The sequence below is a fragment of the Limulus polyphemus genome, unplaced genomic scaffold, assembly GCF_000517525.1.
Source record: "Limulus polyphemus unplaced genomic scaffold, Limulus_polyphemus-2.1.2 Scaffold2450, whole genome shotgun sequence".
Classification (NCBI taxonomy): Eukaryota; Metazoa; Arthropoda; class Merostomata; order Xiphosura; family Limulidae; genus Limulus; species Limulus polyphemus.
In genome coordinates, this window is record NW_013668060.1 from 143,044 (window position 1) to 164,522 (window position 21,479).

The 21,479-nt window shown below is 32.6% G+C and overlaps 1 protein-coding gene across 6 annotated transcripts in view; it reads left to right on the top strand.

The window, feature by feature from the left end:
* LOC106466988 (inositol hexakisphosphate kinase 1-like) overlaps positions 1 to 18,050 on the top strand; it is a 51,730-nt gene extending 33,680 nt beyond the window's left edge. For 5 of the 6 annotated variants that reach the window (XM_022395069.1, XM_022395071.1, XM_022395067.1 and 2 more), the window contains exon 4: positions 17,861 to 18,050. In XM_022395069.1, coding sequence (XP_022250777.1) covers positions 17,861 to 18,045 — 185 coding nt within the window. In that variant the 3' untranslated portion in view covers positions 18,046 to 18,050. The remainder of the gene's footprint in view (positions 1 to 17,860) is intronic. The other variant, XM_013927300.2, reaches the window with a different exon arrangement.
* The last annotated feature ends 3,429 nt before the right edge of the window (positions 18,051 to 21,479 follow it).

Below are 21,479 nucleotides of genomic sequence, written 5' to 3' on the forward strand. Positions count from 1 at the left end.
ATGTGACAGATGGGTGTGGCAGGAGGGGTCTGATTTTCTATTCAATAGCTCTGTAACAAAACAAAATTGAAGGCTATAAAAATTATAGTTTTTTTTATCAATAACGATTTTATAGAAAGTATTTTACATTTACATGGCTCATCTACTGGGATGGTGCATTTATCAAATATGCTTTGAAAGAGGGCAAATTCTCAAGAATCCACAGTAATTGCTTTCATCATATTAAATTGATGGGCTGCATAGTCAGCATCTGAATGCTGTGCTCTCAGCATTTGTTGTTGCATTTTGTTTCTCTTGAAATCATTCAGTATTGCTCATTGTGGTTCTTGTGTACTGATTACTTGGGTAAAAATCAAAGGACTCAAGAAACTGATGAAGTTGTGTTTCCCTCAGGAAGACTAATCTTGATTTTGTTCACCAAGTGAGGTACAAGCATGCTCATTGGCATATAATGTGTTGCCATGCCATCTCTTTCTTAGATGGTTGCTACCAAGATATCGACTTAATTCATACCAAAACTGACAAATTTGGGATCCTACTGGATCCAATTTTGCTTTCTGAGGTCAAAAACTAAATCTGCATCGTCGTTTTCTGCTAAAAATTCTGAAACTTGTATGCTGGCATTCTGGGTGGCCTCATTTGAAGTATATGTTTCTGAGTCTGGCTTTGGACATCCCCGGACACTTGAAATAATCTCTCATATATACATTTTGCATTGTTCTCATTTAAAACTGTCCACTAATTCAATATCTTTTATCGAATATTGCTTTTTCAGGATTTGTTGGCAATTTCCACAGGACTATCATGTTTCATAGGTAGTTCCCATAACGATTTGTGAAATTTGCAAAAGGAAATGGCGTAATAATTCCTGACAGCCAATGATATTTTTTGTGGTGATATGATGGTTCCAGGTCTTGTAGTGGCAATTCTGTATATACATGTAACTGTGTTAGAGACTTGTATAACTCCTGATAACATTTTCTTACTTGTTCCTTTGGTTGACCCTCCATTGTTTTCAAAGACCAGACATCTTTTAATGGCCAAACAGGTTGTGTTTCGAGATGATTTGTTTGTGTTCTTTCTTGCTGTCCAAGAAGGAAGTCGTAGTACTTGATAATAGAATCATAAATATGTGTGACGTCGGCTTTAAACCTTTGGAAACCAGCATCGTTGTTTTTGAACCATGGATACACCAGAATATCATGTTAGATATACACTACTGTTTAAGTTTAATGCGAGTGTTATGATTTAGATAGTTTAAGTATAGCACAAATGTTAAATTTAGTTATTTTTACAAGCAATAGTTTATAGCAGGTTTGTTTAGGTAACTGTACAAATCATACATTGTGTAGTTCAATTGTGAATTGGTACTTGTATTATTGTGTCATGTTACTAGAATCTTCTAAGTTTTTCTCATTGTTTTAGTTAAATATTATTGCATTGTAATATCTTGTATTGTGTGGAATGTTCTAGGCCTTGGTAAGACTATAAATACATGTCCAAAATATTAAATTTAGTTATTTTTTACAAGCTATTGTTTATAACAGGTTTGTTTAGGTAACTGTACAAATCATACATTGTGTACTTCAATTGGTGTGAATTGGCACTTGTATTATTGTGTTATAATATCTCGTATTGTGTAGAATGTTCTAGGCCTTGTAGTTTGATTTAGTTAGTTAGATAGAAAAGCTAGATCTGGACTGAGTGATTATGAGTTTAGCCATAAAGAGCATATAGTGGTAGTTTCTAAAGTTAGATTATCACTGATTTTATTGTAACAACAGAGCAGGGAAGAATGATTCATCTTACCAAATTGTGTTGTAAAGTAACTGAACCAGCCTGTGTGAACTTTGATGAAAAAGAGAGGATTATTTAAAGCTCTGGATACAGTCATGACAACCAACAGTGTTAGAACATTTGTATATACATTTGACTTGTTTTAATATATTATTTTAAAAAAAGTGGACTGTGTGCTGTTTGTTGTTGAAATTTTTTTCCAACAAGTCATAGATACCTACTGTAAAGAATCTAGTCCATATGTACATAAAAACCTGACAAACAGACAACTTCTCTGCCAGTCCCTCAGGTCAGATGCTTCTTTCTGCCAAAGCAAGTACTTGTGTTTCAGATGCATATATTGGGAAGTAGAAAATCTTGCTGAAAGAACTTTGAATATAAGAAATATTGAAAAGCTCACACAAACTATAATAAACCTTACTAATATTTTGAATCAATATGTTTACAATATTCATAGATTGAACAAAAATTTATCATTTATCTATAAATACTCACTTCTAGTGTTGTAGACATACAGTGTCAAATCTTGGGGTAAATCACATAATCTAGCTTGAAATCTGTTCACAAATGGTCAATGTATCTGAGGACTTGTCAGTGTTTGAACTATCTTGTACCAATGTCAACTTGATCATGTGAAAATCCAATATGGTAGGTTTACTGCATCTGTGACAACAAGGTAATGAACATATGATCTTTGGCTGTTTGCTCAAGTATATAATAAAAGTTAATACAATTTTGAGTTTAATGGATACATACATTCAGCTATTAAAACCATATAGCAGCTATACTTGTATAGCATATTTATATCCATGTTTAGTATTGAACACCACAGTTTACTGTCAGTAATTCACACAATAAGATAGATACATATTGGTGTTTAGGATGGATTCTGAACAACTTGTAATTATTTCTCAATTTGGTAAAGATTTGCTGACAATTATTAGAATATCAAAAATTTTCATGACAAATAAAATTACTCATTGAATGTTATTAAAGGTGTGAAAAAGTATATATGTATATAATATCAATGAAATTATAGTTCGGTAATATTGCTCACTTAGATAGGAAAATCCATAGGCTTGGGCTACGTGAACTGTCACTTCATTATCAAGATCTGTTGATGTGTCAGTGTCTAGATCTAGGTTTCTTGCTGCTGTTATTTTCAGCCATAATGTTGATAAATCCAAGTCCTCGTGTGTTCCTCATGATATCAACAATTTTCTTATCTGAGTCTTTCACAGAAATCATTTAATCAAAGATTTTGTATTCAATTTCACCTCGATGTGAAAGAACCCCACGATGAATGTTTGTTCACATGATATAGAATTGATGCTAAATGCAAGACATCTTCACACTGTAAGTTCAATTAAGTGCATGCAGGGTCATTGTCAATAATAATAAAAGGGGATGGCTTCAAATCAACATGGTGAGGAAATAAAAATAAAATTAAGGGAAAAACCTTTTTTTTTCTGTTTTGGTCAGCAGGCTCATAATCCTAAAAATGTAAATAATTATTGCCTTTGTGAGAAGATCACTTTAATTAAGTAAGTTATTGTCTATCAAGTAAAACTATCTTGAAATGTTGATGCTTGAAGGATGCATGAAAGTTTTATATATATATAAGGGGAAGTACCAAACAAAATTTCATTACAGTTGGGTCTCTTGTAAAAACAACTTTTATTTAGTGCATGTATCCACTTTTTTTTAAGAAATAAGTCAATAACAGTTTTATATTGCACCAAAATGAAAAATGTTATATAAAATAGATCTTAGCTAAAATTAAAGAAATAATAGGGTCTTATTTTATAACAATTTTTCCTAAATTACTTCCTTAATGGAGAAATGGTACTTTTTTCCTTATGAATAATGTATATTGATTTTATATATTTATTAATATCAAGGAAATGAAGTTTTTAAATAAAACTTCTAAATTGTGGTAAAGTGAGGTTAATGCAGAATTTAAAAGTGAGTCTTTCTGGTGGAGAATCATTGAGATATTTCAGAAGAAAAGTCACTTTTTCTGCTAGAGAAGCATATGTTATGAATTGAATTGTTCTGTGACTGAAGGATTTGCAAGTCCTTTGTACGGAGTTGGTTACATACAGATTTGCAGGAATCTTTGTAACTTACACAAGTATTTTTTTACTTCAGTATGAGTATAAAGTGATCAAAAACATTGAAAATCATGAAGCCAAAAATTGAAAAGTGACTTATCACAGAAAAAGTCTGAAACTTTGAGAAAGAAAATGAAATGTCCTTATATTAGTTACAGAAAGAAAGAGGTATGCTTGCTCACCAAGTTATGGGGCAAGATCCAGTGAGAAGAAGCCAGGAATAAACCCGAAATACAAAAGCACATTAAATTGCTCTCCAAGATGCTGTTAGAAGAAGTCAGGAGCAATTTTGTGACAGAGAAGCACACCTTTCAGCTCACCAAGATCCTGACTGAACAGCCACCTGTATGCCAGCATTTCTGCTAGTATTAACATAAAAGTGTTCCAAAAACCATAAAACGTGATAAATTTCATATTAACCTGAAAATTAAAGTGCTTCAATAAAAAGAAATACTATCTAATATAAAGATAAAATTGCTGAATCAAAATTATGAAAAAAACTATGCATTCTGTTACAACAAAAAATTTCATTGAGGATAAAATAAAGTATTAGATAACAAGTGGAAATTATGATGCTGAGGTACAATGCTCCCCCTTATTCCCATTACATTTATTATCTAGGCTCCTCTCAATTTACTAATTTGTATGCCTTTTTTTTTTCTATTTCACAAATCACAAACTGTTAAATAATTCTCATATATGTGGGATTTAATCCACAGTATATTTGTAAATACAGAAAATCACCTTTGAAAAAATAATTTATTTCAAAGTTTCTTGAACCTCGTTATAATGCTTCCGAAAATGCAATCACATATTATATTATATACATAACAATTTGCTTTTTAAAATCCACAATTTTTTCAAATATGAAAGGTCTCTAAGTTACAGCTACACAACTTACTTCTTGATGTAGTGAGGTTCTGCTTATAAAATTTTATCTTATTTCGGGTGTTTGCAGTGCACAGAAAACCCTTGGAAGGGAGGATCCTGGCAGTTGAGTGGTATCTGGGACAAAGCAATATACCATTTTGGCCTTGATTTCCTGTAGAGATGGGTGGCCTTGGGGTGCACCCCCCCCTCCAAGGGTCAGTCATTTTATCCTATGGAGCTAGAGTCAACAGAATTCCATTGTTGGACATTATGTGTGGTGCTAGTATTTGGGTATGGTGTGCATGAAACCCTGACATTTCTCCATTTTTTTGGATTACTTGTTGAATGATTTTAGTGTGTATTGAATATTTTTTCGTAATGATACTAAAAGTAAAAAAATAATCGTTGGTAAACAACTAAGGATGGAAGACTATCACCACTCTATTTTCATCTCCTGTTATTCCTGTAAATCCCTTTCTGATATTACATTTTCTATCAGAAATGTCTCTTTCAAAGATTTCCCCCTTTTTATTCAAAAGGGCTTAGAGAGACTTGCCAGCTCTCCAAAGTCAGTTAAGAAACTAAGATTTGGGGTAATGTTTGTCAAAATGACATAGGACATGATAGTGAACTCCTGTTGAAGTCCATATGTATTGAGGATATACCTATTGAAATTACTTCTTATACTACTTTGAATTCATCTAGAGAAATTATTCCTTAGAGAGTTCTACTTTGTATTTGTGAGCAGTGAGGTGCATCTACACTTGCAAAAATGGAATACCTGAGCTGATTAGGGTTCTGATTTTGACATTCACTATACCTTGTCATCTTCCCATTGTTAAGACAGGGCATTTGAAATGTATGGTCATACTATATATTTCTAACCCTCTCTGTTTTCACTACCAGTGGCTTGAACACACAAATACTGCTTTGTTTTGAACACTCAAATTCTTTTTTCCATGGTCATTTAACTTGTGCCCTTTGTGTAGGCAAAGACTACAATAGTAGTGACTGCCAGTTAAAGCCTCACTGTGTCAAATGCTCTGGTTTCCACCCCTCAAAGTTTGGATCATTTACTAAATTGATTGAAGAAAAAGAGGTACAATGAATTAAAACCTTAACCCTCTTGCTATGGGTTGGTCAAAGTGTGGATGTCACTACTTTTTTACAGAGTTACATTCAAAGTTCAATTAATCTACTTTATTATCAATGTATGTGAATAAAATTGGCATCAAAACATAGTTAATGAACCAAACATAATACTGTTTAAGTTTAATTTCCTAGTTTCACATAGAAATATTTAAAATCCTCAATGTCCTCTAGTACGAGAATTGTGACATTTGTTCTGTAGGCCTTCCCTCTTTTCTACTCTATTTACCACCCTCCGAGAAGTACAGAATTTAATGTAAATTACTCATTATAATACAGATATTACTCAGGCAAAGCATAATTTTTATAGCCTTCAATCTTATTAGTTTAAGGAGCTACAAACTCGAAAATCAGACCCACTTGTCATGTCCATCTGTCACAATCTATTTCACAATTTGCCAACTGTTCTCTATAATGTTTTATACTATATTATTTATAACCAATAGAAAGCCAAAGTTTTAGTATTAAAATGATGTATTATATTACGTTTTTTTTCTGTACAGGGCATTGTCTATTTCATCATTCAATTTCAAATTTATTCTCTCTGGAATCACATTGACAAATTTGTCTGAATTTTTAACGACTCTTATCACATAGCTAGAGAACCAGGAAAATTATGATAATTATAGAACATTGTTTGATTTTTTCATGTTATTGTTCTGTGTTCTTAGGTGCAGTATTTAATTAAATAAAAAAATTTAGTGTGGTGGTATCATTAGTAAAAAGAAGTAGGCTTAAGTTTTGACCGTCAACAGCAAAAAAGAGGAAAACCAGGGTAAGTACTATATTTCTTGTTTTTCATGTGTATTTTTTATTTATTATTAAAAAAGTAACTAAAATGTAAAAATTAGGAACTTACTAGGCTAGATGAGGTAAAATAGTTAAAAAAAAGATCATAATGATACAAATTCTTCATGATATATATTTGCAGGCAGCCATACGTTAAGTAATTTAATACAGTAATGTGAGCTGCACATTTGCCGAGTGACTTACAACCTGTGTGGTGGGATTGTTAGTTAAAAATGGTTCAAAGTCCAATAAAACAATGAAATTAAATACAATTAGATGTATACTGCTACAAGCTTTAAACTATTTAGAATGAACAGTTGCAGTTTCGTGTTATAACTTGCAGTCATTCTAGAAAGAATACAAGATATAAAAAAAATGCTTGTTAAAAGAAAAGACTGTTCTTTTAGAATTTTATACATTGCCATAGGAATTGTAATATCATTTTGCAAATAACTTGAATATGTTGAAAATAACATGATTTTTTCTGCTTTTTTTATATTTAATTGGCTTGATGGTGTTGATGTATTTTTGCATCTCTTTTTGGTTTATATTCTGACAATTTCCTTTTATAAAAATGATAACAATTTTGCACATGAGTATGTCCATGCAATTAGTGAGGAAATAAAGCTGAAATTATTATATGTAGATCTATAAGGCAACAGTTTCATATCTTGGTATGTGAACTGTGACTTGTCACTGTGTTGTTGGACTCGTTGCACCACTGTTTCAAGTTTTGTATTTTATTTTAAATATACATCATTAATTTATCTTGTTGTGGAGCAAGGTCTTTTGGATTATTTGGTAAATATAGTTCTAAGTCCTGTCCACACAATGATAACTGATTAATTTATTTATTCAATAAATATTTACTACAATCAAGTTCACATGTAGTCCTAACTTCAAATACAATGTTTCAGCAAAAGTTCCAAGACTAATGGTACTTATGCCTAACTTACTTAGCTTTGATTGTTGAACAAATACATAATCACCTAATAACTGAATAATGGTATATATATGTGATTACTCTCATCTAACACTGAATAATTTTTCTGACACTGAACTGACTCAGCCAATCAATCAGTGCTCACTAATTTACTGCTTAGTTTACTAACTGACTGGCATTGAACTGAATTGTCACTGATAACTTATATTTATATCATACCTTTGATTCTACACATTATACAAACTTTCTTGATTCTTAACTTTAATGAACTTTCCGGATCTTAACACCATTATTATGACAAACTCCCTCTAGCAAGCATCTAAACTAAAATATTGAAAATATAGTTTACATTAATGTGGGATAGTACAGTATAGTTCAGTTTAGTGTAGTATAATATAATACAGTGCAGTATGATAATCACAGATTTTCACTGTCCTAAATAATTTTACTCTGACTAATGTCATTCCCTGTAGTGCATGAATTTCATTGGAGTATATTGGTAACTACTGTGTGTAGACTTATACATGTTTACATATTGTATTTCTTATCTGATTGAAATCTTGGACAGGATCCTTTGTAAGGTACTATATGATTATAATTGTATAAGGCGTTGCTCTGGATTCAGTAGAAATTATAGGATGCATACAATTCAGTACATCCTACCAGATATGTATTTTCATGAATCGACAGGATTTGATAAATCCTGTAGGCTCCTATGAAAGCTACATCTTGAATATGTTAAAATATTGCTGAAGTACTACTAAAAAGAGGACATATTTTGTATGAAATAAATGATTGTATTTAATATGCACTGGAGCAAAAAAAGATTTCAGTTACTATGCTCATTTGAAAAAATATCTAGGTGAAAATATGTTGTTGGTTATGGAAATAAAAATATTATTATGGTGCTGAGCTTCTAAGTAGCTAGAACCCTATTTTTACTATTATGATTATTATTATAAATTCATTTGGCTAATGCTTTTCCAAAGCATCTTCCAATGTTTCCAATAAGGCTTATCAAAATACATTGTGTTATTATATCTACATACAGTGAAATGAGTGACAAACAATAATGGCACCATGTAGCAAACAGTATAAAGTAAAACAGTATAAGTTCACTCACAAAAGGAACAAAATTAGAATAAAGTAAAATGAATTCAAGGGTTAATGGAAGGATACAAGTTAAAGCTAGAAATAATCCAATATGAATAATAGGTTAAAGCAGCTCATCAGTCAGAAAAGCTTTTTTCTTCGCTGTTTTTTTTTTTTTATTATTGTAATAATGGCTTTATGCAAAAAAAAAGATAATAATTAAGATATGAAATACATGCAATGCCAAAGATGGATACAGGACATGTAAATGTCATAACAATGTCTACAAAAAGAAAAACAAATACAAAATGGAGAAGTACCGTATTGAGACCACTAGGAAATTGAGCATTAGGCAAAAGTAGAAAGTGTATTTATAATGTGCATTGAAGAGAAAGACATTAATTCTTAAATTTTCTAAGCTTTTTTCTGTTCATTGTTTTAAAAGACTTTATTTACAGCACCAACTTTTCAATAAATACTGTAACTGAAGACTTAGACTATCTCATTTCTATTGGCATTTGTGAATAATAATTTACCTTGCAGAATAATGATAAATTAAAAAACAGAAATAATAGAAGAAAAGATTATATTAAATGGTTAATCAAAGTCTTAAATGTAAGAAGCAATCTAAAATTAATTTTGTTCATAGGCTCATCACTATCTAATATATGTAGAGAGACTTGAAACAGCTGGAGCATTGACTGCTCCAAGATGGTGGCACATGGCACATTTTTGATGTGCTAGTGTTGAATCTAGTTTATTATAGACTATCTGTGGTTCAGTTTATAACCCACAAGCAAAAGTACCTGCCCCCAGTGATGGAAAAAGTTTAATGAATTAATCTATCAATTTAAATTACTTCGTTGACTTTAAAAAGGTTAATTGTGTTGTACTCTTGGTTTTACTCAGAGCCCAAGCTCTAAGCTACATATACCACCCTCTGTGAAAAGTAATTGTTGAGTATTTTAATCATTCTAAGAATCACTCACCAATAACATACAGTAAATCTACATTTTTATTCTTTAAGTTACGTCATATATTGAAATGTGAATAATATTGTGATTAATTCCTAAAAATTTAGTGCAGAATATCCTGTTTGCAAAATAAAATTTGGCATCAACATTATTCATGCCTGTTCTCACATCATTTCAAAAGTGAATGTTGAGCTTAGCCTGCCTACTCAGCTTTTCAAATGGGAGACAGACGAATATTCAGACAGACACCACGGTTCACAATATATATAAGATAGGTCTTATCGTTGTCCAACACCAGGGCCTGTCTGTGTAGAAAGCTCTCCATTTCCTGTTTTCGAGGACCTTCTGCTTATCTATCTCACTCAGCATGGTTCCTATGTGTTCCCTTCCGTTATTTTCTAGGGCATCTTGGCTGTTTCCTCACTTTTGGTTTCCTCGGGAAATTCTTTAGAGACATTCTCTTCTCTTCCATTTGTCTCAGGTGGCCTTATCATATCAGCTGCACTTCCTGAATGACCATCAGCACATTCTTCGCATCCAGGTCTGATCTAATATTATCATTTCTTGATCCTGTCACTGAGTGTGACATTTTCTGAGAAGGCAGAGGACTCGTATCTAGGCTGCTTGATCTTTAGTTTTCATTTTAGCATTTAATGTCCATGCCCCATTCCCAAAAACTGGAATATGGTGATACACATGGTAATCCTAATTGGGTAAAGCATGCCTGTGTTTCTGTTGAACTGGCTTATCCTTTTAAGTATTTGAAGCTGCCAGTCGGCCTTAATGGTGTCCTCCCTGCCAAAACAAATACTTTCGTTGATATACATGACAGTACCATTATTTCTTATCTCAAAACATTTAGCTTTAAGCCAGATTCCTCAAGCACTTAGCACCATATATTTATATGTATCTGTAACTCTTCCTCAGTAGATGTAACAGTACTAATATCATCTGCATATGCAAGTTTCTCAGAATCCACAGCCTTACAGTTAGGTGGAATTTGCATTTCTACTTCCTTCAGTGCTTGATCTTTCAGCTAGATGAAGAAGAGTTGGGAAAGTATGGTACATTGTTTTACACCAGTGGTTTCTTGAAACCACCTCTTCCCGTGACTGCTCTTAAACTTTATACATGCTCCTTATTGCCTATTAAAGCTTGTAAGGTGTGCTTTACTCTGTTTTCTGTATCACTTGTCATGACTTTCATCTAGAGAGTCTATGATTTTTCCAGATCTAGAAAAGCCAAATATTTGCCTGCTTTATACTCCCATGATTTTTTAAAAAATCATTTTCCTACAGAGGATTAAGTCAGTGGTACTCTTCCCTGGTCTAAAACCATTTTGCCACTCTCCTAGTTTATTCTCAACACAAACCTTTAGCCTTCTTTCTAGTATTCTTTCATGAATTTTGTCAATGAGTGGTACCAGGGATATGCATCTATGGTTATCACATTCCCTTTGATCAACTTTCTGCTTGTAGATGGGGCAAATAATTGCCTTAATCTAATCTGTTGGTATATCACCTTACCCCCATACTAGATTGAAGATTCTCAGTAGCCACCTCAACATGCTTTTTTCACTATATTTAAAGATCTCTGCAGGCAGGTGATCATATCTTGGAGATTTGTTTTCTCTCATCAGTTGTACTGCCCAGTTGATCTCGTTCAAGGGGGTAGGATCATCCTTTTACATAGCTTCATATGTTTTTTTTCTGTGTCCTCCTCTAGCATGTATTTTTTTCCCCCTCAGTATTTAGGAGATGCTTGAAGTACTCTTTTTCATCTCCAGTCAATTTCACTAGGGTCAGTCAAAAGATTGACATCACTGTCTATAACAGCTGTAGTAGGCTCTTGACTCTCTTTTCTGTAAGATTTTGCCAGTGTGTACAGAAGCTTTCATGTTTCCAAGAAATCTTGAAGATCTTTTCCAAGTTTCCCCCAAGATACCTTTTGTTCTTGATGTTTTATCGTGTTGGCTAGTCCTCATTTTTCATAATATTCCTTATGATTCTTATACTTTTTAATTTTTGCTTTAACTACAGCTTTCACTTCATCATTCCAGTAGGTGGTCTTCTTAGTTCTTCCCACCTACTAATGCCAAAAGTGTCTTCAGTGATCTTTGTCACCTTCTAATGAAATACCTGCCATTCTTCTTCTGCAGTCATCACCATTACATTTTTAGAGGAGATACATTCTTCAATCATATTGATTAATTCTCTGTTCACCTCCTCCTCACTAATATTTTCAACTATTGTACTATTGGCACATTCTGCTTTACCTTCAGGACAACTACCTGGTGATCTGAGTCCATGGATAGTGATGAAATGGTTTTAACATCAGTGCTCAGATTTTTTCTGATGAGCAACAGTAAGTCGATCATTGACTTTTCTGTGTACCTTTCCAATTCCCAGTTCCAATGTACCATGAGCATTTATAAGGCTTTTCATGATGGTAGGAAGTATTCATGATTCCCAGTTGGTTCTTGACACTAAATCAAGTACTCTTTCTTCATCTATTTTTATTCTCAGTTTTAGAGGATTCCAAAATAACATCTGTTCCAATGTGTTCAATGAAGCCATCCAATATAACTAAGTTTTCTCAAAGAGGTATGTTGTCAACAACATTCAGTAAAACTCCCTAAAATTCCACTTTTTATTCTTCCTACCTACTTTACTGGGGAGTGTACACTTGTACCAAACCCAAACCCTGTTCTTCTAGTTGCACTACTATCCCTATACTTTTTTCATTAACAAATTGGACTTGGTTACCATTTCTCCAATCTTTGGGGTTAGTGGGAAGGGTACACCATGACAAGAGTTTTCTGTCCCTTTGTATGACTAATCTTCATATACTTTCTGGCTCTTTTCATCTTCAAGTCTTGTTTTGGAGATGCCTACTATATCCAACTGTCATTTCTTTATTAAGTCCACCAATTCTTTGATCTTGTCTCATAGAGTTCCTGTGTTTACTCCCACAATCCTTGTCATTTTCTAGTTTTGGTCCTCATCCTTTTCTATGGGAGCTGTCCTGTTCTGAGCTTTCTGCATGCATTTTTAGCAATAAGTATATTAGCCACCAGCTTGCTAGGCCTGTCGTGACTTCACCAGAGCTCCATTAGCCACTTCATTTTCAAGGTTCCTGATAGGCCTTCACAGTTACTGTAATGGTCACTGGGTGCAGAAAGTCCCTTCATGCTTCACCCTTTAAGGCTAAATCCCCTACTTGAACTCTTATTGTGCTTCATGTCATGGACGAGGGGTTGGATTTTAGAACACCTATAGGCATTATGGGAAGTAACTATACAAAAAGAATGGGGTGGGGGTGGAATAATGCATATTTGCAAAATATTACATTTGAAAGTAAAAAAAAATGAAAGTAACTTAATTCTGGATTTTACAAACAACATAAAAAACATACTTTATTTTGATAGTGGTATGCTATAATGCATTTTAATAATGCTTAAGAAATCATGTCTACTTACCCTTCTTCGTTCTAACATTTTTACTACAAGCATATTGTTAACTTTTATTAGTTTGATATGGAATGAAAAAAAGTTTAATAAGGATAGAGTTGTATGAGATTTTGCTGATTCAAAATAATATATTATTGGCTCACTTTGCACAAGGATATTGTATATAAAATAATGAATAATTTTATACCAATCATAACATTATCCTCCTCTACCTCTAACAAGTAGAGTGTCATGAGCTGTTAAGTTTATTGTTACATTGTACAGTGATCTTTGTGCTTGATCATTTAAATGTAGTTGGGTTTTTTCTGTTTACCACCACATGATTGATCACATCAATATAGTTAGGTTCATATTGTCTATTTATGTTGCATTTTGCACAAAGCTACTCAAGGGCTATCAGTCCTTAACTTTGAAGTGATAGACTAGAGTTAAGGCAACTAGTCAACACCACCAACTTTTGGGCTGCTCTTTACCAATGAATAGTGATATTGACTGTCACATTATAACATTGTTATGGCTGAAAGGGCAAGTATATACGTTCAGGGATGGGATTCAAATCTTCTACCCTCAGGTTGTGAATCAAATGCCCTAACAACCAGGCTAGACCAGACCCACGTGTGTAAATAAAATTCTAACCATGATCCCAAGAACAAAGCAAATATAACTTGTAACTAATAATCTCGCTAGTTACTGCTATATTTAGGATTTTTCTGATTTATATCCAGTGTCAGGTAATGTTTCTTTTCATTAACAAAAACTCAGTAGTTTTAGTAGTGTTGTGGAAACGTGTTGAAAGAATCTCATGGAATGCTATTGTATTTTTAGCTTGTTACAGGTTTCGTATTATGTTGAATGTGTGATACATTTTCAAGTACAACAATTTAGGATTGAAAAAGTAATTATAAAATCACATGAATGAAAGCAAAGAAGAATATATATATGTCAATCACACTACATTTGCTATATCCAGTGCTTGCAAGGCCTTTCTCAGTTCCAGGGGCTCAAAAGGCCAGACAGAGTATTTTTTTTTACATCACTGTTGCCAGATTTATTTATTTTTTCACTTCGCATTTATTTGAGGCACAAGTTTTTAAGTCAGGTTTATATATTAATTTGAACTATTTCAATAACTTTTAACTCAAAAATATTGGGTACTTGGTATTTTGGCATTTCAACATTTATTCAGTGTTAATTCATGAAGAAAAATGAAATCCATTTTCATTTCTGTATAGCTTTGAGATGTTTCTCTGTAAACAATGCACTTGTTGATTAAAAAAAAATACTGCCCATTCCAAAGAATAGCTTTATTTTTGAAAAAAAAATTATATCACATTGAGAATATGTTATCCAATTCTTGATTTTCAAGTGTTTCCCTTGCCTTTTTTTGCTTAGTTTTTGTGTATAAAAGTCTTGGTTTTGTCACCCTTTTATGACATCACATAAGGAAACAAATGACAGAGCTGGGAATATTGTTAAGAGTTCCTTATACTTTTTCATTCATGAAAGTGCCTGTGTGTTATATCTGTTGGAAAGTTACTGAAATATTCTTAGAGAAATCATCAGATAATGTAAGCTTATTAAGTCTAGAGATGAACTGGTAATGAAAATTTTATTGCAAGCCCAACAGTAACAAGTACTTTACCTAAACACAAATATATATATATATATATACACTCATGACAAAACAAGAAACAAAGAATTCACATGACTGGAGATAGCTTAATAAAGATTTCTTGGTATCCTAGGATGCTGGTTTTAGAGGGTTGTATAATATAATAATAAATTAGTAGTCTTAACTACTTAGTTGAATGTAATCAATTAATGAGACAAACAGTTACTTGATAAGCACATTTTGCTAATCACCCAGATCTATACATTAAATATGTTACCATATTATTTTTATTATATTGTAGCAGTGATTTGCTAGTCAGTATTTTTTTTTCTACATTTGCTTGAATCTTTTAGTATGGAAAATTGTAGTTAAGTATGAGAGTATATTTATAAAAATGAATAAGTTTGTGTCATTGGCAATGACAAAGGTTTGAGCTATGTACATCTAAGCTATTTAGTGATTGGAAAGTATGAACAATAATGGAAAATAACACCTTTGTGAGAAATTTGATAAGCTAGAAAAAGACCAAAGTATCATTTTTTTTAAATCTGTGTGTTTTTTATTATGAAAAAAAAATCTAAGAAAGTAAGAAAAACTATAATACTACTTACTTCTCTAAATTGTGCATGTTAACGGTATTTACGACATTGCTTTAATTTAACCCTATCAGAACAGTGGATCACCTTTCAGAAAAATGAAAAAAATTATGTGCAGCTATGAGGAGTCTTGCCTGTAAATAATGCACTTACAAATTTTATTTAGAATTTTTCTGAGTATTCCAAAATTAGGATTGTTTGATAAGAATGTATCATCCCTTCACAATACAATTAGCCACATCTTGTCTCTCAAGTGATTTTCCTTCTCTGTTTGAGATTTTACTATTACATCTCCTGTTCCCCATTTATGATCAGAATAATTTTATTGAAGCCCAGTTTTGAAAATAGCTACAAGCAAAGATAAAAAATATTGGATAGAGTAGGTTATAATTTAACAAGGTGGTGTGAGTAGTAACTTATGGTTTCTTGAGAAAGTGACTAGGTGGAGCTCTTGAAGGGATGAACAGGGGAATATAATGAAACACTTTGAAGACTTAGGCACAAACCACAGATCTGGGAATTTTTCATAGGTTTTTTAGATATTATTTTCATTCTATAAAAGTTTGTTAAATTATATTTCTGTACAATTAAAGTAATGTTTTTTGTATCTGAATTATGTTATTATTGTTTGTTGAAAAGATTTTGTATTACAATTATTTGTCTTGTAAATGTCTTGTAGAGAGGGCAATCTTTGCATTTAGTGTTGTTTGGTAAAAAATCTGATGCAAACTGTTTGTATTAGCATCGTTTGGTAAGAAGAAATCTGATTTCATGAAATCTTTTGTAATCAGTTTGATTAAGAGTTAGATATGTAATACAGTAAATAAAGTTTTTGGAAGTTTTGCTGTCTCTTTGTTGAGTCAGTCAAGAGTCTGGTATATGAGAAACAAATACGTAGTTAATCCTGAGCCTGATTAGGAAAATGAACTACTTAGTACAAGTGGCTAATAAACAAGTTATTCAAATCAATGCAAAGAATGTTTATTATTGTTTTAAATAGACCAGTGTAACAATATATTTTTGAAAGGTATTGAAATTTTCTACTGTGGCAAGGCATCAGGTAAACTTAGTTCGGTTTAACAGGTATAGTAGATAATGGCAAAATATTCTTATGACACAAATTCATGTTTATTGAATATTGTTGTTAAGTTTATTATATTCAAACAAACCTCATAAATAAAGAACTTGTTATTTATTGAAAAGAAACTATATTTATTGGATACAAATTGATCTCAACCAATAATTTTTGCAAAAGTATTGTTACACAGTCCAACAAACATAAAGGTGACAATATATGAAAGGTCAATTAGTTTTTGTCATGTATTTGTGATGATTGCAATTGAAAAAATAAAGTATGAAAGAGATATGTTAATGAATGACAGTCAAGGTGAAATGGACTGGATATATATGTAATGGAACTTTCTGATCAACAATAAAAAAATCAAATTCTAAGGTTCAAGGTAATATTTTTGATGTTTTTTTTTTTTTGCAACTGTATCTCACAACAAAAATTTGGTAAATTTAGAATGTAAAAAAAAGTTAAATGAAATATAATTATATGTAGTTTTTTATGACTAAACTATATATTGCTTACTTTGTGTGAGGTTTCTTGTAATTTGGTTTAGTATTTGCACTGTGAGAGGCAAAATAATATCAATATTGTTGACACCCTCTGGTTTGGAAAAGTTTAATTGAAAATATCATTTGCTTTATACCTTTTACTTCATGGTTTTATTTTCCACAATTGAGATTTTTGCTCTGTTATACAGCTGGAAAGAAACTGTGTTATAATTTGTAAATTCACATAACATGAAAATGCTATTGTCCTTCTCTACCACACATGGTGTCCTGTATATCAAAAAATATACTTCCCACTTAAGCTAATTATTCATACACATTACTATTAAGTTGTATATTGATATTAATAATTTAACACCCAATAAGCTTAATTTTACATGTTTCAGGTGCAAATGACTACATTTAACATTTCAATCATCAATTTCTCAGACTTACCTGTAAAAAACAGCAAATCTTTGTGTTTTTGAGAGTTTTATGATAACTTCCCATATGCCTGTGATTATTTCAAAACTCTGAATTAAGATTTTCTAATTAGAATGTTTCAGTGTTCAAACCCTTTCAAATCCATACAGTTTTCAGAGTTCAAAATGTTATTGTTTGAATTAATTTTCTGATAAAAACAAAAGTGAATATGTTTAATGCTATAACGTTCTTTGAACATTCCCACACATTTGAAACATAATTTTTAAAATATATTATTAGATAAGGATTTAATCTCTTTCTGATCACTGGGTAAACACTTTCAACATTAAAGAAGCCAATAGGATACAGTACTTTGTGTACTTGGATTTTATTAAAGACTTGCCCAAAGTTTTAAATCAGATTTATTGCGTTTAATTAGTGTACAACATATGTTCTTCCATTCATTTTGTTTTAGATCTTGACTATATTCAGCCTTCTTTTGAAATAGGCATCATTGAAGTAAAGTTTACAGAAGATAGTGATGGTTATGTGACTCTCACAGCTTATCCACCACAAAAGGTTTATCATCAGGGACTTTCATTAAGTGATGGTGAGCTGTATCGAGAAAAGCATGGAAAGAATCGATTGCAGCACAGGTAAACTCATAGCATCATAGATATTCATTTATGTAAAATACAAGTCAAATATTTGATAATTTAGAAGGCAGAACTTGTTCACTATATTTTTAGGCACAGGTAAAACTGCCTTTTTTAAAAAATAGTAAAATATATTTTGTGTGTTTTCTTCTTTTATAACCACATATAGAAAAACAAGAGAAAAACCTAGAAGAATATAGTTTTGGAGAGTGATGAATCTCCACTTATTGAAAAGTCTTATAAATTTAGTAAGAGTTGTTCACAAAATTTTACAAAGAATAAAGTTTATAACTATCTTATCAAGTATTCATAATCAGTGTGAAAGGTTATTTTATAAATCTGCTGATGCACCTTATGGCCTGCATGTTTTATGTATTTCCTGATGCTTTTAACTTATTTAGTTTGGGTAATTTGTGTGAATGGATATTGTTTTAAATCTATATTTACAAATTCCTGTACTTTAGTAATTTTTGTCTTTGTTTCAACTAACCAATGTTGAAATGAGCTATTGCTGTTGCATATTGAATAGGAAGCTTACTCTGGCAGTATGGTTTATTTTATCTTCTAACTGTCAAACCCATTTAAATTAATTTTTTTCATACAGTGTATGTCAGTTTGACCCACCTTGGAAGTGTGAAACTATACACATTATAACTCTGAATTTACCAGTGTATCTAGGTGTATCTTTGCAATACTTAGCAGGTTTTTATTTAACATTGTAAGTTTTTTTCATTATGTATTTCTACTAAAGGTTTTTTCTGTGGATTTATGAAACCTTTACTGATTTGGTCTGACTGAAAGGTGATTTTCTTGTTAAGAATAGAGATAGTTCTTTTTAATCTTACAATTTTCAAGTTTCATTAGCATAACTTCTAGATCACTTCTATGAATTTCAAATCATTGTTTTATTCTTGTTTAAAGTCTGCATCTTGTTATTTTCTCTACACTAACACAATTATCAAATTCATCAATATAGTGGAATGAAAGTTTAAAAAAAATGAATGTCAAGTTTTGTAAGGCTGGGTTATTTTACATATTGGTGACTTGTTGGCAATCAATTTCAGCTATAAACAAACAGCAATGCAGTCCATTTGATTTTAAAATAATATGTTAAAAACAAATCAGATGTAAAGACAAATGTTCATTACATTGTTGGTTACCACAGTTCTATCCAGAGCTTTAAATAATTATTTCTTTTTATTTGTAAAAAGTCCATATGGGCTGGTTCAGTTACCGTGGAATGCAACTGACAAGACAAACTTTAAACTTCATCACTATACCATCTTTATCACTAAACTCATGATCATGCAGTCTATAACTATAATTCTGTAATGACTCTATATGAGTATTTATATCTTGACAGAAGTCTAGAACATTCCATGCAATACCAATGAGAAACTCAGAAAGTTCTAGCAACATGACAAATAATCTCACTTTTGTAAACAATCACTAATTCATAACATTTGAACTACACAACATATGATTCATAAAACAGTTACATAAGGAAACTTACTATAAAATAACACTTCAAAAAATAAATAAATATGACACTCACACTATAAAAAACTATCTAAATCATAATGCTCGCATTCAACTTAAACTGAAACAATCATGTACATCTAACAATAAGGCCCTCTTCAAGAAAAATAATCTTTTTTTTACTATATACAAAGACTTTTCTCAGTTCATGCTCACAGTCTATTCCTACAATCTGCACCAACATTTGCAGTCCTCTTGACGGCCTCAGTGCAGAACCATTAGTTCTGGAGATACAATGCGCACTCCATGATTTTCACACTGTCAATTTTACACCTCTGGATGTATGCAAGTGGTTGATGGTCCATCTGTATGATGAATTCTTTTTCTTGTAGAGGTAGTTCTGGAATTTCTGGATGGAAGATATGATGGCCAGCCACTCGTTCAATCACAGAGTTTTTTGTTTTTTTTAACTACTAAACAGCTTTTTACTGACGTACATTATGAGAAACAGTTCATCTTCATGTTCTTGCAGAAGTATTGCTCCAATTCCAACCTCTGACACATCAGCCTGAATGATAAACAGTTTGTTGGAGTCTGGGATTCTAATGACTGGCGAACCTCCTAACTTGATCTTTTCAATTTCTGGAATGCCATCTGCTGTGGTTGTTCTCACTTCACCGTGTTGGGTTGGCCTTTCCTGGTCAGGTCAGTCAGTGGTGCAATGACTTCAGCATAGTTTCGGATGACGTTCCTATAGTATCCTGCTGACCCCAGCTTTGTCAGCAGAGCTGGTGCATATTGTATGTGGGTTAGCTTCTCCTCTTCCATGGGTATCTTTCGGTCACCCACCTTCTGTCTAACAAATTCCAGCACAGAATAGCCAATATAGCACTTAGATGGTCTGATGGTCAGACCTGCTCCCTTTGTTTGCCCAAATGGCTCTCTGAGTTTCTTCAGGTAGTTTTCCCATCTAGCTGTGTGGATCAGAATGTCATCCACATAATGCTTGATGTTGGTGGTTTAGGGCAAAATCATCCTCATCATGCAGTTGAATATCGATGCTGAGTTGACTAACCCAAACAGCATAGTTTTGAACTGATAGCATATCTTCTTCCCCTGTCCCCAGTTCTTTCAATATCTGCATTGGGCCTTCTATTGTTCTTCCTACAGTAACTCAAAGAGTGAAAATCCTGTACTCACCTGTGAGACTTCTCGATAAGCATATAATACTGTCTGCAGGTACCTATCCCAGTCACGTGGTCTCTCCTGGTACATCTTCTTCAGCATGCTCTTTAAGACCCCCATTGACTTTCTCACAAAGTCCATTACATATGGGGTTTATGGGGAGGCAAAGAGCTGCCTAGTACTGATGAGTATGCACACATCTTGCTTCAGTTCTTAGGTAAACTGGGTCTCGCCTAGTAGCAGAATGACCACCTTTCCTCTAGGTATTGTCCTTTGACAGATGTCACATGGCCTGCAGAATCTGGTCACATCTCCAATGACCCCTGGCCAGTGGAAGTTGCTGGTGATTCTGCCTACCATCTTCTTCTCTCCTATGTGTCCTCCCACAATCGACTCATGAGGCAACTTCATCACGTGAGTCCAGTATTCTGTTGCAACTATGATCTGTTTAACTTCTTTAGTAGAACTGCCTTGATAGATCTAGTACAGCATTCCCTTACAGTCTTCTATTCTATACGTCCCTTTTCTCGACTTTCTCCAAGGCACTGTCCCAAAGTTTCTGTAGTCAAGGGTCTTCTGTGCTTCTTTCAGTTCCCATAGACCTACATTTGGGATGTCAACCCTTTGAGACTTGCAGAGGCTTGATGTCTTGCTTGCTTTTCTTCTCTTGAGCTCTAGTGGTGACTGCAGATGCCTCATCAGTCTTCTTTCTGTCTGGTTCTTCCAAACTTCTACTGCCTGGTATATTTCCAATCACCAAGTTGTAGATGGGTA